Source organism: Bombina bombina, chromosome 2, assembly GCF_027579735.1.
Source record: "Bombina bombina isolate aBomBom1 chromosome 2, aBomBom1.pri, whole genome shotgun sequence".
NCBI lineage: Eukaryota > Metazoa > Chordata > Amphibia > Anura > Bombinatoridae > Bombina > Bombina bombina.
Window position 1 is genome coordinate 1,041,295,635 of NC_069500.1, and position 16,667 is coordinate 1,041,312,301.

Sequence of the window (16,667 nt, forward strand, 5' to 3'; positions counted from 1 at the left end):
GTCCCATACCTGATAAAACTCCAATAGGAGAGGATAGTCCACTACCGTCTTTGGCCTATATTTCTTGTTAACCCAAGCTGTCAAGCCTACGTTGTTTGTATTCATAATGTCGCAATCTAATTGAACCCAATTTTTGTTTGGGTCATTTTGGCACCAGTCCAGTAGTCTGTGTAACACTATTGCCTGTTTGTATGTGGCTATGTGTGGTACCCCTAGCCCTCCCTTGTCTCTAGGTAAGTATAATGTACATCTTGCTACCCTTGGTTTAATTTCTCTCCAAATGTACTGATCGATGAGTCCTTGTATCCTGTCCAAATAGTGTGCTGGAAGGGATATAGGGGTTGTTTGAAGCAGATAGAGTAGCCTGGGCAAGATATTCATCTTCACCACATTGATGCGTCCCAGCCAGGAGATAGATTTATTTCTCCAGCTGGACAGGTCAGCAACCAGGTTGTGCTCCAGCTGTTTGTAATTAGCCTGAAACATCACCTGTGGGTCTGGGGACAAGTAGATCCCCAGGTACTTCATTTTTATCTGCTGTTTTTTCAAGGGGCAATTTAGAAGGAGCCTGGGTAGCTCGTCAGGTTTGTATGTGATGTTTAAAAACTCGGATTTGCTAAGATTAAGGTGGAAGTTGGAGACCCTGCCAAAGTCTGCAAATGTTTCAAGCACCTTGGGTATTGATAAGTCTATGCCAGTGAGGGTAAGTATGACATCGTCGGCGTATAGCGCCAGTTTGTGTTCATGTGTGGTAGTGTGTATACCCTTAATCTGCTTATTTTACCTAATAGTTTGTGCCAGAGCCTCAATTGTGATGGCAAACAATACAGGTGAGAGTGGGCAGCCCTGTCTCGTTCCAATTTGGATACTAAATTTATCGGAGAGGATGCCATTTACTTTGACCCGCGCAGTTGGTTTGCTATAGAGCGAGAAAATTAAGGCTATGAAGTGTTTGCTAAAATTCATCTTGGACAGGGTCACTTCCAGAAACTGCCAGCGTACCCTGTCAAACGCCTTCTCCGCGTCTGTAGAAATTAGTGCTAATGGGATATGTTGGGCCTGTGCGTGTGACATGAGTTGTAGAATCTTTAAAGTATTGTCTCGGGCTTCTCTTCCGGGTACAAAGCCCACTTGATCAGGATGGATCAGGGCGGGAAGGATTTTATTTATCCTAGTAGCTAAGATTTTAGCATATATTTTGACGTCCGAATTCAGTAGTGAGATGGGACTGTCTGGGGATTTGCCTGCTTTAGGGAGGACAGTGATGTGTGCTTCCAGCAGACTTTCTGTAAAACCTCCCTCTTTCAAGGTTGAGTTGAATAGGGAGGTCAGGGGTTGTAATATGTGGTGTAGGTACATCTTGTAGTATTTTATACTCAGTCCGTCAGGGCCTGGGCTTTTTCTGTTGGGCATACTCTTTATGGCTAGTTTGGTTTCTTCTATGGTGATTGGTGCATCTAGAAATTCCACGTCCCCCTCTGTCAGCTTATTAAGTTGAAGGGTAGCTAGATAGTGGTCTATGTCCCCCTGGCTGCTGTTATTATCCAAGTTGTATAGTGTTTCGTAGTATAGTCTGAAGGCCTCAGCTATCTTTTTGCTGTCTTTGAGCACTGTTCCTCCTCTGTCTTTTATGGTGTGTACATGTGTGTTCAGCTGCTTCCTTTTAATGGCTTTCGCCAGTGACGAACCTGTTTTATTGTTAAGGTCATAATATTTCTGTTTCAAGAAGGCAGCCTTTCTCTGGTACATTTTGGTAAGATGGCTATGTAGGTCATTCCTAGCTTGTGTGAGGGAAGTCAGTATAGAAGAGGCGGCGGGATGTCGTTTATGTTCTTGTTCCCAATATCTGATCTGAGCTAGGGTAGAGTTTAAGAATTGTCTGTTATTTCTATTGTCTTTAGCTTTAATTTTAATAAACTCCCCTCTTACTACGCATTTGTGGGCCTCCCATACTGTTGTGTGGGAGATGTCATCAGTTGTGTTTTCCTTAAAATAGTGTCCCAGGGCTGTGTCGATGTCTGACCTAGTTAGCTGATTTTCCAGCATAGCTTCATCTAATCTCCATATAAAGGGTATTACCGGTGCAGATGGCCAAAAAACTTTACATTGCACCGGGGCGTGAGCAGACCAAGTGAGAGGTAGTATTGTGGAGTTGTCGATCATGGATAAGCCCATTTGGTCGCTGAGAATATAGTCTATTCTAGAATATGAGCCGTGTGGGTGGGAATAAAAGGTGTAGTCTCTTTTATTTGGGTTAATAGTTCTCCATATATCGTGCATCTTCAAGAGTTGAATCTGTGTGTTAACCGCTTTAATAGTTCGTTTTGGTGTGCATGATATGCCGGTGGAGGTGTCTATTGTAGGGTTTAGTGGGAGATTGAGGTCCCCTCCCAAAAAAAGTGTACCTTTTGTGTGCTCAAGCAGTAACTGGGATATTTGTTTAAAGACAATAGATTGGCCAGTATTTGGGAGATATATGTTTGCAAATGTCACAGGGTTATTGTAAAGGAGGCCCGAGATAATGATATATCTGCCGTTGGGGTCTTTGATCGTGTGTTTGGGCTGAAAGCTGATATTGTTTCTGAATATAATTCCCACTCCTCCCTTTTTCTCCCTACCTGATGCCAGGTAGGCTGATTTGTACCTATGGTGGAGAGTCGTGGGTTCCTTTCCTATTTGAAAATGTGTCTCCTGAATAAAGATTATATCCCCTAATGCATGATTGAGTTGATTGAAAGCTACTGATCTTTTCTCTGGGCTATTCAGTCCCTTTGCATTAATAGTGATTAATGTAATAGGCCTAGCGCCATTGCCAGAGTTGTCTGCCATGTTTAGTTGACTGCCTATTTGTCTATATGTTTGCTATAGAGGGTGAACAGTGTCACGTGTTATTTTGTACAGTTCTTGTCGTATGAGAGTGTGTTGGTAGAGTGAAAAACCGCTTACCAAGCGCTGGGACCCCCAGCAAGTGTGTTGGAGATGTTGGAAATGTCACAGAATTCAAAAACTGCATGCAGTTAGTAGATATACAATTCAGAGTTTAGTCTGAAAAAAGAAGATTGTTAGATTATTTTTGTTAAAAGAGATAGAACACAACAATTCTTAAAGCGAGTCAAAAAAGTTATAACAGTAATAAGGTGGGTAATATCCCACAACTGTGTTCCCACACAGAATTATAAACATATATAAACAAGTAAAAACTTACAACCTGTAGCCAAGTTCAAAGATATAGGGGTTTAATAACCCAGCAGGAGGCAGTTATGGGTTATCTGGCATCCTTGCTGATGCCTGTGTCGCTGCTGGTAGGGGCTATAGAGGAAGTGTCAATGTCCCTGCGGCCTTCTCTTGTCAGTGAATGGCTCCTCCTAATAGGCGAGTGGTCTTCCGCTGTGTTGCGGTTGTGTGTTTCCATAGTTCTGATGTTAATCTGTAAGGCCTCACAAAAATTTGATAAGTCTTCCTTGGATCTGTATACAGCAGTTGTGTCTCCTTTAGAGGCGATAATGCTCACCGGAAATCCCCATCTGTATTGGATGTTTTGATCTTGCAGTGCTGTAGTAATATGATTAAGGTCTCTCCTCTTCTGTAAAGTAGTGGGGCTGAGGTCTGCAAATATCTGTATTCTGCATCCCGCATGTGTGAAGTCTTTTTTCTGCCTGGCATATTTCATTATTTCCTCTTTGTCTTTAAAGTGTAAAAGTTTCAAGATGACATCTCTCGGGGGGGCCTTTGGTGGAGGTTTAGCACGCAGAGCTCTGTGCGCCCTTTCAATGTTGATATCTGGGGCTCCTTCATTTCCTTTGAGGGTCTTGAAAAGGCTTTGAAGACATCCCTCCAGGGCTGTTGGTTGTATACTTTCTGGGATTCCTCTAATGCGGAGATTGTTCCTCCTGCCCCGGTTGTCAAGGTCTTCTACTTTTTCAAGCAGATGGTGGATTGTTTCTTCTTGTTCGTATGCCAGGCGGGATACATGTTGAATGTCATTGAAGGTGGTGTTGTGGTTCTCTTCTAAGTTTGTGACTCTCTGTGCTACCCTTGTAAGGTCTTTCTTTAGCTCCCCATACCAATTTTTGACCTCATGCATCATTTCCTTCACATCGTCTTTAGTGCAAAGAGATCTCAAATCCTCTCTAGTAAAATCAGCAGTATTCATGGTTTGGCTGGGTTTATGCTGCATTTCAGCTTTGTGGGCACTTGGTTGATGAGGTTCTCCTGAGTTCTGATTTGATTCATTTTGCTTTAAGTAATTTTGCATTGTTCTAGTGTTAGGTAGGTTATCTGTCTTATGCGATTTTTTTCCCTGGCATGACCCGTGTATGTAGCTGAGGTGTTCCCCCTCTTTAGTAATATAGGGTAGTCAAATGCTTTATATGATGGTAGGCTGATCTCTCACTTTCTTGCAAGTGTTTCTGCTACTGTAGTCCCATATCACAATCAGTCTTCCATATTAGATATAGCCCAGATAAAAAGACCTCTATTCTCCGACTTTTATTTGCGTGTTACTCTTCTGTAAAACATCCACTAGTGATATAATAAATGTTGTAAATGTTCATTTGGGCACCAAAGAAAGTCTGTGTTAATTGCTCCTGCCAGAGCTCTGTCTGATGTGGTGCTATACTCTCTTTTGGCTGTATAGAAACAGTGCACAAACGTGTGGGCCTTTGAGCAGTACTTTGGCTTCATATAGCTGCGTGTGTATTTCTTGTTGCCCCTGGTATGAGCTTACTGTGCTGAGATTAAAAGTCTTTCTGGCTGCAAGTTTTAGGCAAGCACTTCTATAAGGGGGGTAAATACGGCACAGCGCTTGTATTGCAGGTATACCAAAATGTTATGGCTGCTATCTCCCCCAGCGTGTGCCCACGAGGTGGTGTCGGGCAGAGCAGTGAGAAGCGTGTGCTGCCGAGATCCTACGGTCTCTATATAGCTGTATATTTAGTGCCTTATGCTATATCAGGCTTACCGCTCCTGTTGCTCGCTCTTCTGTCCTTCTAATGTGCCTCTGATTCGAGGGTGTAAAGAGGTCACTAATATGGCGCTACTCCTCTGCTCCAGCGCGCATGTATAGCTAAACAGGGAGGGGATCAGGTGTTCAAATGTTCCGTGTCGGCTCTTTTTTTCCCTCTTGTTATTTCGCTCCGCAGCTTCTTGCAAGTTATGCCCCCTGCCAGGAGCGTTAAAATAGGGTGTATATGGCTATTTCTTTCATGTAATTAGCAAGAGTCCATGAGCTAGTGACGTATGGGATATACATTCCTACCAGGAGGGGCAAAGTTTCCCAAACCTTAAAATGCCTATAAATACACCCCTCACCACACCCACAAATCAGTTTTACAAACTTTGCCTCCTATGGAGGTGGTGAAGTAAGTTTGTGCTAGATTCTACGTTGATATGCGCTCCGCAGCAGGTTGGAGCCCGGTTTTCCTCTCAGTGTGCAGTGAATGTCAGAGGGATGTGAGGAGAGTATTGCCTATTTGAATGCAATGATCTCCTTCTACGGGGTCTATTTCATAGGTTCTCTGTTATCGGTCGTAGAGATTTATCTCTTACCTCCCTTTTCAGATCCACAATATACTCTTATATATATACCATTACCTCTGCTGATTTTCGTTTCAGTACTGGTTTGGCTTTCTACAAACATGTAGATAAGTGCCCTGGGGTAAGTAAGTCTTATTTTCTGTGACACTCTAAGCTATGGTTGGGCACTTTTTTATAAAGTTCTAAATATATGTATTCAAACATTTATTTGCCTTGACTCAGGGTGTTCAACATTCCTTATTTTCAGACAGTCAGTTTCATATTTGGGATAATGCATTTGAATCAATAATTTTTTCTTACCTTAAAATTTTTTTTTTTTTATATGTTGTTTTTTCTATTACATATCGCAAGATGTTCCACGTTGCAACTGAGTCAGAAGATACTTCAGGAAAATCACTGCCCGGTGCTGGAGCTACCAAAGCTAAGTGTATCACTTTTGGTATCTGTTCCTTCAGCTGTTGTTTGTATTAAATGTTATGACAAACTTGTTAATGCAGATAAAATTTCCTTTAGTACTGTTACATTACCTGTTGCTGTTCCGTCAACATCTAATACTCAGAGTGTTCCTGATAACATAAGAGATTTTGTTTCTAAATCCATTAAGAAGGCTATGTCTGTTATTTCTCCTTCTAGTATACATAAAAGTCTTTTAAAACTTCTCTTTTTTCAGATGAATTTTTAAATGAACATCATCATTCTGATACTGATAATGGTTCTTCTGGTTCAGAGGTTTCTGTCTCAGAGGTTGATGCTGATAAATCTTTGTATTTGTTCAAGATGGAATTTATTCGTTCTTTATTTAAAGAAGTATTAATTGCATTAGAAATAGAGGATTCTGGTCCTCTTGATACTAAAACTAAACGTTTAAATAAGGTTTTTAAATCTCCTGTAGTTATTCCAGAAGTGTTTCCTGTCCCTGATGCTATTTCTGAAGTAATTTCCAGGGAATGGAATAATTTGGGTAATTAATTTACTCCTTTTTAAAACGTTTTAAGCAATTATATCCTGTGCCATCTGACAGATTAGAGTTTGGGACAAGATCCCTAAGGTTAATGGGGCTGTCTCTACTCCTGCTATATTTTTAGCGGATGTTGCTGCAGCTTCAACTTTTTGGTTAGAAGCTTTAGCGCAACAAGTAACAGATCATAATTCTCATAGCATTATTATTCTATAACATGCTAATTATTTTATTTGTGATGCCATCTTTGATATCATTAGAATTGATGTCGGGTATATGTCTCTAACTATTTTAGCTAGAAGAGCTTTATGGCTTAAAACTTGGAATGCGGATATGTCTTCTAAGTCAACTTTGCTATCCCTTTCTTTCCAGGGTAATAAATTATTCGGTTCTCAGTTGGATTCTTTTATCTCAACTGTTACTGGAAGGAAGGGAACTTTTTTACCACAGGATAAAAAATCTGAGGTAAATTTAGGTCTAATAATTGTTTTCGTTCCTTTCATCACAACAAGGAACAAAAGCCTGATCCTTCATCCTCAGGAGCGGTATCAGTTTGGAAACCTTCTTCACTTTGGAATATATCCAAGCCTTATAGAAACCCAAAGCCAGCTCCTAAGTCCCCATGAAGGTGCGGCCCTCATTCCAGCTCAGCTGGTATGGGGCAGTTTACGTTCTTTTCAAAGAAATTTGGATCAATTCCGTTCACAATCTCTGGTTTCAGAACATTGTTTCAGAAGGGTACAGAATTGGCTTCAAGTTAAGGCCTCCTGCAAAGAGATTTTTTTCTTTCCCGTGTCCCAGTAAACCCAGCAAAGGCTCAAGCATTTCTGAAATGTGTTTCAGATCTAGAGTTGGCTGTAGTAATTATGCCAGTTCCAGTTCTGGAACAGGGGCTGGGGTTTTATTCTATCTCTTCATTGTACCAAAGAAGGTCAATTCCTTCAGACCAGTTCCGGATCTATCAATATTGAATCGTTATGTAAGGATACCAACATTCAAGATGGTAGCTGTAAGGACTATCCTGCCTTTTGTTCAGCAAGGGCATTATATGTCTACAATAGATTTACAGGATGCATATCTGCATATTCCGATTCATTCAGATCACTTTTAGTTTCTGAGATTCTCTTTTTTAGACAAGCATTACCAGTTTTGTGGCTCTACCGTTTGGCTTAGCATCAGCTCCAAGAATTTTTACAAAGGTTCTCGGTGCCCTTCTGTCTGTATTCAGAGAACAGGGTATTGGTATTTCCTTATTTGGACGATATCTTGGTACTTGCTCAGTCTTCACATTTAACAGAATCTCATACGAATCGACTTGTGTTGTTTCTTCAAGATCATGGTTGGAGGATCAATTTACCAAAAAGTTCATTGATTCCTCAGACAAGGGTAACCTTTTTAGGTTTCCAGGTAGATTCAGTGTCTATGACTCTGTCTTTGTCAGACAAGAGAAGTCTAACATTGATATCAGCTTGTCAAAACCTTCAGTCACAATCATTCCCTTTGGTAGCCTTATGCATGGAAATTTTAGGTCTTATGACTGCTGCATCGGACGCGATCTCCTTTGCTCATTTTCACATGCGACCTCTTCAGCTCTGTATGCTGAACCAATGGTGCAGGGATTGCACAAAGATATCTCAATTAATATCTTTAAAACCGATTGTATGACACTCTCTGACGTGGTGGACACATCACCATCGTTTAGTTCAGGGGGCTTCTTTTGTTCTTCCGACCTGGACTGTAATTTCAACAGATGCAAGTCTTTCAGGTTGGGGAGCTGTGTGGGGGTCTCTGACGGCACAAGGGGTTTGGGAATCTCAGGAGGTGAGATTACCGATCAATATTTTGGAACTCCGTGCAATTTTCAGAGCTCTTCAGTCTTGGCCTCTTCTGAAGAGAGAGTCGTTCATTTGTTTTCAGACAGACAATGTCACAACTGTGGCATACATCAATCATCAAGGAGGGACTCACAGTCCTCTGGCTATGAAAGAAGTATCTCGAATTCTGGTTTGGGCGGAATCCAGCTCCTGTCTAATCTCTGCAGTTCATTTCCCAGGTATAGAAAATTAGGAAGCGGATTATCTCAGTCGTCAAACGTTGTATCCGGGCGAATGGTCTCTTCACCCAGAGGTATTTCTTCAGATTGTTCAAATGTGGGAACTTCCAGAAATAGATCTGATGGTGTCTCATCTAAACAAGAAACTTCCCAGGTATCTGTTCAGACCCCGGGATCCTCAGGCGGAGGCAGTGAATGCATTATCACTTCCTTGGAAGTATCATCCTGCCTATATCTCTCCGCCTCTAGTTCTTCTTCCAAGAGTAATCTCCAAGATTCTGAAGGAATGCTCGTTTGTTCTGCTGGTAGCTCCAGCATGGACGGATTCTTTTTCGGATGGCCTCTTGCCAACCGTGGGCTCTTCCGTTAAGACCAGACCTTCTGTCGCAAGGTCCTTTTTTCCATCAGGATCTCAAATCTTTAAATTTAAGGGTATGGAGATTGAACGCTTGATTCTTGGTCAAAGAGGTTTCTCTGACTCTGTGATTAATACTATGTTACAGGCTCGTAAATCTGTATCTAGAGAGATATATTACAGAGTCTGGAAGACTTATATTTCTTAGTGTCTTCTCATCATTTTTCCTGGCATTCTTTTAGAATTCCGAGAATTTTTTTTTTACAGTTTCTTCAGGATGGTTTAGATAAAGGTTTGTCCGCAAGTTCCTTGACAGGACAAATCTCTGCCCTTTCTGTTCTTTTTCACAGAAAGATTGCTAATATTCCTGATATTCATTGTTTTGTACAAGACTTGGTTCGTATAAAACCTGTCATTTAGTCAATTTCTCCTCCTTGGGGTTTGAATTTGGTTCTGGGGGCTCTTCTAGCTCCTCCTTTTGAACCCATGCATTCATTTGGACATTAAACTTCTTTCTTGGAAAGTTTTGTTTCTTTTGGCCATCTCTTCTGCCAGAAGAGTCTCTGAATTATCTGCTCTTTCTTGTGAGTCTCCTTTTCTGATTTTTCATCAGGATAAGGCGGTGTTCCGAACTTCTTTTGAATTTTTTCCTAAGGTTGTGTATTCTAACAACATTAGTAGAGAAATTGTGTTTCCTTCATTATGTCCTAATCCTAAGAATTCTAAGGAGAAATCATTGCATTCTTTGGATGTTGTTAGAGCTTTGTAATATTATGTTGAAGCTACTAAGTCTTTCCGAAAGACTTCTAGTCTATTTTTCATCTTTTCTGGTTCTAGAAAAAACCAGAAAGCTTCTGCCATTTCTTTGGTTTCTTGGTTGAAATCTTTTATTCATCATGCCTATGTCGAGTCGGGTAAAACTCCGCTCAAAGGATTACAGCTCATTCTACTAGGTCAGTTTCTACTTCCTGGGCGTTTAGGAATGAAGCTTCGGTTGATCAGATTGGCAAAGCAGCAACTTGGTCCTCTTTGCATACTTTTAATAAATTCTACCATTTTGATGTGTTTTCTTCTTCTGAAGCAGTTTTTGGTAGAAAAGTACTTCAGGCAGCGGTTTCAGTTTGAATCTTCTGCTTATGTTTTCATTAAACTTTATTTTGGGTGTGGATTATTTTCAGCAGGAATTGGCTGTCTTTATTTTATCCCTCCCTCTCTAGTGACTCTTGCGTGGAAAGATCCACATCTTGGGTAGTCATTATCCCATACGTCACTAGCTCATGGACTCTTGCTAATTACATGAAAGAAAACATAATTTATGTAAGAACTTACCTGATAAATTCATTTCTTTCATATTATCAAGAGTCCATGAGGCCCACCCTTTTTGTGGTGGTTTTGATTTTTTTGTATAAAGCACAATTATTCCAATTCCTTATTTTATATGCTTTCACACTTTTTTCTTATCACCCCACTTCTTGGCTATTCGTTAAACTGATTTGTGGGTGTGGTGAGGGATGTATTTATAGGCATTTTAAGGTTTGGGAAACTTTGCCCCTCCTGGTAGGAATGTATATCCCATACGTCACTAGCTCATGGACTCTTGCTAATATGAAAGAAATGAATTTATCAGGTAAGTTCTTACATAAATTATGTTTTTTATCGGGAATCACAGATGTGGGCCTAGGAGCTACACAATCACACGACCATCTCTCTAAGCGGTCAAGCTCCGCCCCCTTTATATATTTTTTTTTAATGCAAATTTTTAAAATAATTTTTATTAGTATTAATATGAGTGTAAATGTACTTTTAAATTTAATTTTGTGCAACTTTTTTGGGTCGCTTAACAGACCTCTGAAGTTGCTCTATCCTGACGTACGTTAAATTCAACTGCGCTTAAGCTAACACGTTTAACTTCAACTTATAATACTCGTGCTATTTCTGACAAAGAGCCATGATAAACCCCTTATTGATCATGTGCAAAAGATAGAGCGCCAATCGTAATCTAGTCCATTGTCTCTAAAGGCAGACTATTATATCTTCTTTTCAAGGAAAGATATTATTTGGACCTGGTCTAGACACCATTATATCTACTGTGACTGGAGGAAATACTTTTCTCCCTTAAGACAAGAAGTCTAGGGGAAAGAACACATCAAATAACTGTTTTCATTCCTTTTGTCAATCTAGGAGCCGAAAGTCTTTCCCTTCTTCTCAAAAACAGGATTCTTCCAGACCCTCCTGGAAGTTCTGTCCAAGTTGGAACAAGGCTAAACAGTCAAAAAAAGTCATTTTTTCTCTACCAAAATAGCATAAAGGTATGGCCCCCAAGCCAGAACCACTTCTGGTAGGGGGCAGATTACACCTTTTTCACAAGGCCTGGTCTCAGTTTGTCCAAGATCCATGGGCTTTAAACATTGTCTTCCATGGATACAGAAAAAGCTTCAGGAGAAACTGTTCTTCTGTCTTCTGTTTTATGTGGCAAAGGCCTTTTTTCAGTCTGTTTAAGATCTTGAACTTATAAGAGTGATAGTTCTAATTCCTGTTTTACAAAAAGGCCAGGGTTTTTATTCCAGCCTATTTATTGTTCCCAATAAAGAGGGAACTTACTGGCCTACTTTAAACAAGTCTTTGAATGTTCCTACTTTCAAAATTGAAACTATTTGGACTTCTCTGCCCCTTGTTCAACAGGGCATATATATGTCCATGATCGATTTGAAGGAAGCTCACCTTCATATTCCTATCCACAAATTTAATCACAGGTTCTTAAGGTTTATCTTTCTGGACAAACACTTTGTTGCTCTTCCATTTGGCCTAACAACAGCTCACAGACTTTTTACAAAAGTTCTGGCAAATCTCTTTAAGAGGCTCAAGGTATTTTGGTGGCTCTGTACTTGGACAATGTTTGTTCAGGCTCCATCTTTACCTATAGCTGTATCTTATACCAACAAACTTTTGTTATTTGGAAACATGGTTGGGAAATCAATATTCCAAAGAGTTCTCTATCCCCTCAAACCAGAGTATCTTTTTATGAGTCGTCATAGACCCAATTTCAATGAGAATTTCCTTAACAGAGCAAAGGAAAACTAAATTTCAGACAGCTTGTGCAAGATCCAGGGTTCCTCAAGCAGAGTTTGTAGATGCTCTAGCAGCTCCTTGGTAATTCTGCCTTGCTTACATATTTCTACCAACTGTTCTACTTCTGAGAGTAGTAGATCGAATCAAGCAGGAACTTTGATCAGTAATTATGATTTCTCCAGCTTGTTCAGATGTTCCTCTGTGGTCTTTTCCACTATGTAACAACCTACTTTATCAAGGTCCCTTTTATCATCAATACCTTGAGTCTTTAAACTATTAGGCTTGTAGATTTAATGCCTAACGTAAAAACAAATAGACTTCCATGGATGCTGTAATGGACACTTTGAATCGAGCCTGAACGGCAGGGCTGCTTTAAATTCCCAGTCTGGCCCTGACAGATTGGGAGTAATGACTCTCACCACCTTATAAACTAAAACAAATTGTATGCTTACCTTATAAATTAATTTCTTTCATTGTGGTGAGGCTCCACAAGATCCGCCTAATTTCATTAAATTTAGTATTTTCTTTCTGGCAGCACTTACAGTTTGCCCTTAATTTTTCCTGCTTGGTCCTTTTCTAATTTTCCTTGCTTGGCTATACATCATGGCTAGTATACCAAAGAGGTGGGAGGGATTGAGTGCTCTTGAAGTTTTGGTAATCTCTGCCTCCTCCTAGTGGCCAGGAGTAATGGCTCATGGATTTGCACCACCATAAAATAAATTAATTTATCAGGTAAGTATACATTTTGTTTTCATGTACAGGATATTAATTAAGCACATAACTCACCACTGTTGGTGATATTTAGCATGGCCACACTATCAATTAAAAGTATAGGGCACACTAAATGGATGCTGGACACTCTAAGCATTCTCTGGTTATTCAGTTTTACCATGGACTTTTAATACCAGATTGCATGCTATTCTTATCACTGTTCCACAGTGTACTATCAATAAAGCTTCACTTGTAATCTAGACCATTATATCGTATTTAACAGTATAGTACATATAACACACTACATACACATGTACCATATACCCACAATCCCCCAACTTCTACAGGTTAGGTTTCCTATGAAGTAAATTTTGGCGTTTCATGAGAGTAACCTGTTTTGTAAAGGGGAAAATCACCAGGGGTTTCTAATGTTGTAAACCATATCCAACAGCTTAGGTGAACCATTTCACATACCTGTCTTGCTACAGTGGTGAGATTAGCAATTGTAAAACAATTGACTGAATGTACAATACTTAGTTTCCATATATATTATTTGCATATCTATTTAAGCTTTTACAAAAATAATTTTAATATTTAGTGAATGGAGGGTATATGTTTTGTAAAGATGCTTTGAAAACATACTAAAATCACACTGCTGAGATCCACACTCACGGGCTCTGTTGCAGATTGTTGAACAGGCAGCGACCCTATTGTTTGCTATGAAAGGCACATCGCCACTCTTTGGGACAGAGAGTGTCAATCAACTTTTTTTATAACATTTTGCTCAGTGGAAGGATTGCATGAGTAGAGATACCGAAATGAGCAGTTCTCATGTATCTGACAATCTTTTGAATATCTAGCCCTTAGGTCCACAAAAAATAAGCCTCCGAGATCAATAGAGCCATGGCAAAAATATCAACAGCCTTTCATATGTTGGGATAAGAACCATAAGTTAAAAATACACCTAAAGATTCATACATAACTATCTTTTGATATGATAGTGAGACTCTGAAATAATTAACACATTTACACTGTTTCCTGGGATATCAAATTTGTCCTCTCTGTTTATATAGATTTCAAAATAAACTCTAGCTGAGGTCTTGTATACAACACTAATGCAAGTCATACTTGTGCTGACACCTGGGGGGTTCAGAAAATAAAATCTCTCACCTATAAGGGATCCATACCTGTGCAATCTCATACTGTAGTTGTTTTGGTGAAAGTAAGTCTAGATTTCACATGTGCTTCCACTACCTTTTCTGAAAGTTTTTTTGAGCCCTCACTTTATATTAATTTTATTTTCAAATGGAAATATGTTTATTGAATTTTATTTTGACTGATTTCCTCATGCTAGAGATAATTAGTAAAGTATAGTTAATTGGGTCTGCACTGCTATACTCTGTGGATGTTGCCTGCTCTATATGTAGTAATAATAATTAATCAAGATTAGTAGTATGAAGATAAAGAAAGTTGCTGTTCATATTTGTCATAAAAAATAATAATAATTAGAAAACTGGGTTCTCTGACTGCTGGAGGAATTAACTGAAGAATATTTTTTTTCTTATCTTGTTTTATACAGCCATCGCTTGGAGTACTTCAGACCACTGAATTTAAGTTCACTTGGCGGTGAAAAATGGAAACAGCCTAAATCCAGCCTGTGGGACATATAACCTGCTTTAAGATCTACATTTACACTTTGCTTGCTTTTTTGTGAACAGCGAAAAAATTCATCAACCCGTCATATGCCTTTTATATTTTTTTATCACCTTGCTTAAGATACTATTTTTATTTTCAGATATTGTGCTATGTGTTGCATTGTTTCCTGCTCTGAGATTTTTATGTGCAAACTTAATATGCCTGTTTATTTTAATTAATATTGCAACTCCATTCATGAATTGGCCATAGGCATGAAAAGGTCAGCTCCCTTTGAAAGCCATGTAAACATAATACAATATAACACATACTTAAAGGGACAGTCTACTCAAAATTAAACTTTCATGATTCAGATAGGACATGCAATTTTAAACAATTAGGCCAGGTGAGAGACATGGTGGCGGTGTTGGAATTATACTCTCCCCCTCCTGCTTCTATCAGCACCTGCATCCTCATCCGTCTCTTTCTCCTCCTTTGAAGTCCACTCCATCTGCCTATTCTCCCCCCTCTCACTCGGAGTGACAGTTATCTGTCATCCCCCTGGACCAACCTGTCTTATTTGCTGGTGACTCCTCCTCTTCATTGCCTCTGTCTGTTGGAGTACCTCAAGGCTCTGTTCTAGGCCCTCTACTCTTCTCTATCTATAATCCTTTACTGGGTAAACTTATCAGTAGCTTTGGCTTCAACTATCACCTCTATGCTGATGCTACTCAGATCTACCTATCCACCCCTGCACTCTCTCCTTCTGTCCTTTCCCACATTAGCGACTGCTTATCTGGCATTTCTTCCTGAATGGTCTCTCACCACCTAAAAATCAGCATGTCCATGACTGTGCTTCTTCTTATCCCTCCATCTAATTCTACTCCAGTTTCTAACTTTACTATCACTGTTGGCGACACCACTATCTCCCCATCACCCCAAGTCTGCTGCCTAGGAGTTACATTTGACTCCAAGCTGTCCTTCATACCCCACATCCAATTGATCTCTTCATCCTGTCGCAACCACCTACACAATATCTCCAAAATTCATCCTTTTCTGAGTGCTGAAGCTACTAAACAGCTAATCCATTCCCTAGTAATTTCCCGGATTGACTACTGTAATAACCTACTAACTGGCCTTCCTCTCTCCCACCTCCCCCCCCCCCCTTCATTCCATCCTAAATGCCTCTGCTAGGCTAATTCACCTCTCCCAATGCTCTGTATCTGCTTTACTCCTCTGTGAGTCCCTTCACTGGCTCCCCATTCATAGCAGAATTAAATTCAAAATTCTCACTCTAACCTACAAAGCCCTTACTAATGCAGCCCCCTCTACCTGTCCTCACTCATCAACAAATATACTCCAGCCCCCTAATATCCAACAATATTTTACTCCTTGCTTCTTCTACCATCACCTCCTCCCATGCTAGACTACAGGACTTCTCTCGTGCGGCATCAACTCTCTGGAACGCACTTCCTTAAGCTGCCAGACATTCTCCCAAACTTTCCTCCTTTAAAAGCTCCCTAAAGACCTTCTTGTTCAGGGAAGCCTATCACCAAATCAGTAACTAATGAATTCCACTTGCCTAATAGTTGCCCTCATCTAACTCCACACTAATATTATTCTCACCTTTGCAGTCCCCACTTACTGTTTTTCACCCTCCTACCCATCTAGATTGTATGTTCCCCTGTTTTTGTTTGTTAAATATTCTCTGATGTCTCATATTGTATACTTTTATCTTTGTTACCCATGGAGAGTGCTGCGGAATCTGTTGGCGCTTTATAAATAAATACTAATAATAATAAAACAACTTTGTATTTCACTTTTTTCATCAAATTTTCTTTGTTCTCTTGATATTCTTATTTGAAAGCTAAACCTAGCTAAGCTCATATGCTAATTTTTAAGCCCTTGAAGGCCGCCTCTTATCTGAATGAATTTTACAGTTTTTCACAGCTAGAGGGTGTTAGTTTATGTGTGCCATATAGATAACATTGTTCTCACGCCCATGGAGTTACTTATGAGAGGGCACGTATTAGCCAAAATGCAAGTCTGTCAAAAGACCTGAAATAAGGGGGCAGTCTGCAGAGGCTTAGATACAAGTTAATCACAGAGGTAAAAGTATATTAATATAACCGTATTGGTAATGCAAAACTGGGGAATGGGTAATAAAGGGATTATCTATCTCTTTAAGCAATAAATATTCTGGAGTAGACTGTCCCTTTAACACTATGAAACAGAGCTCAGTTTTTATCTCATAAATTTAATTTTCATATCTAAAAAACATAAAAGGAATAGGGCGCCCCAAATAGTGCGATATCTTCTAACTTCACAGATAGCAATCAAATAAAGAAACATAC

At 39.7% G+C, this 16,667-nt stretch overlaps 1 protein-coding gene across 4 annotated transcripts in view; it reads left to right on the plus strand.

Moving 5' to 3' along the window:
- C2H4orf33 (chromosome 2 C4orf33 homolog) overlaps nt 1-16,120 on the plus strand; it is a 143,386-nt gene extending 127,266 nt beyond the window's left edge. For all 4 annotated transcript variants that reach the window (XM_053703660.1, XM_053703657.1, XM_053703659.1 and 1 more), the window contains one exon: nt 14,261-16,120. In XM_053703660.1, coding sequence (XP_053559635.1) covers nt 14,261-14,351 — 91 coding nt within the window. In that variant the 3' untranslated portion in view covers nt 14,352-16,120. The remainder of the gene's footprint in view (nt 1-14,260) is intronic.
- Nucleotides 16,121-16,667: the final 547 nt, after the last annotated feature.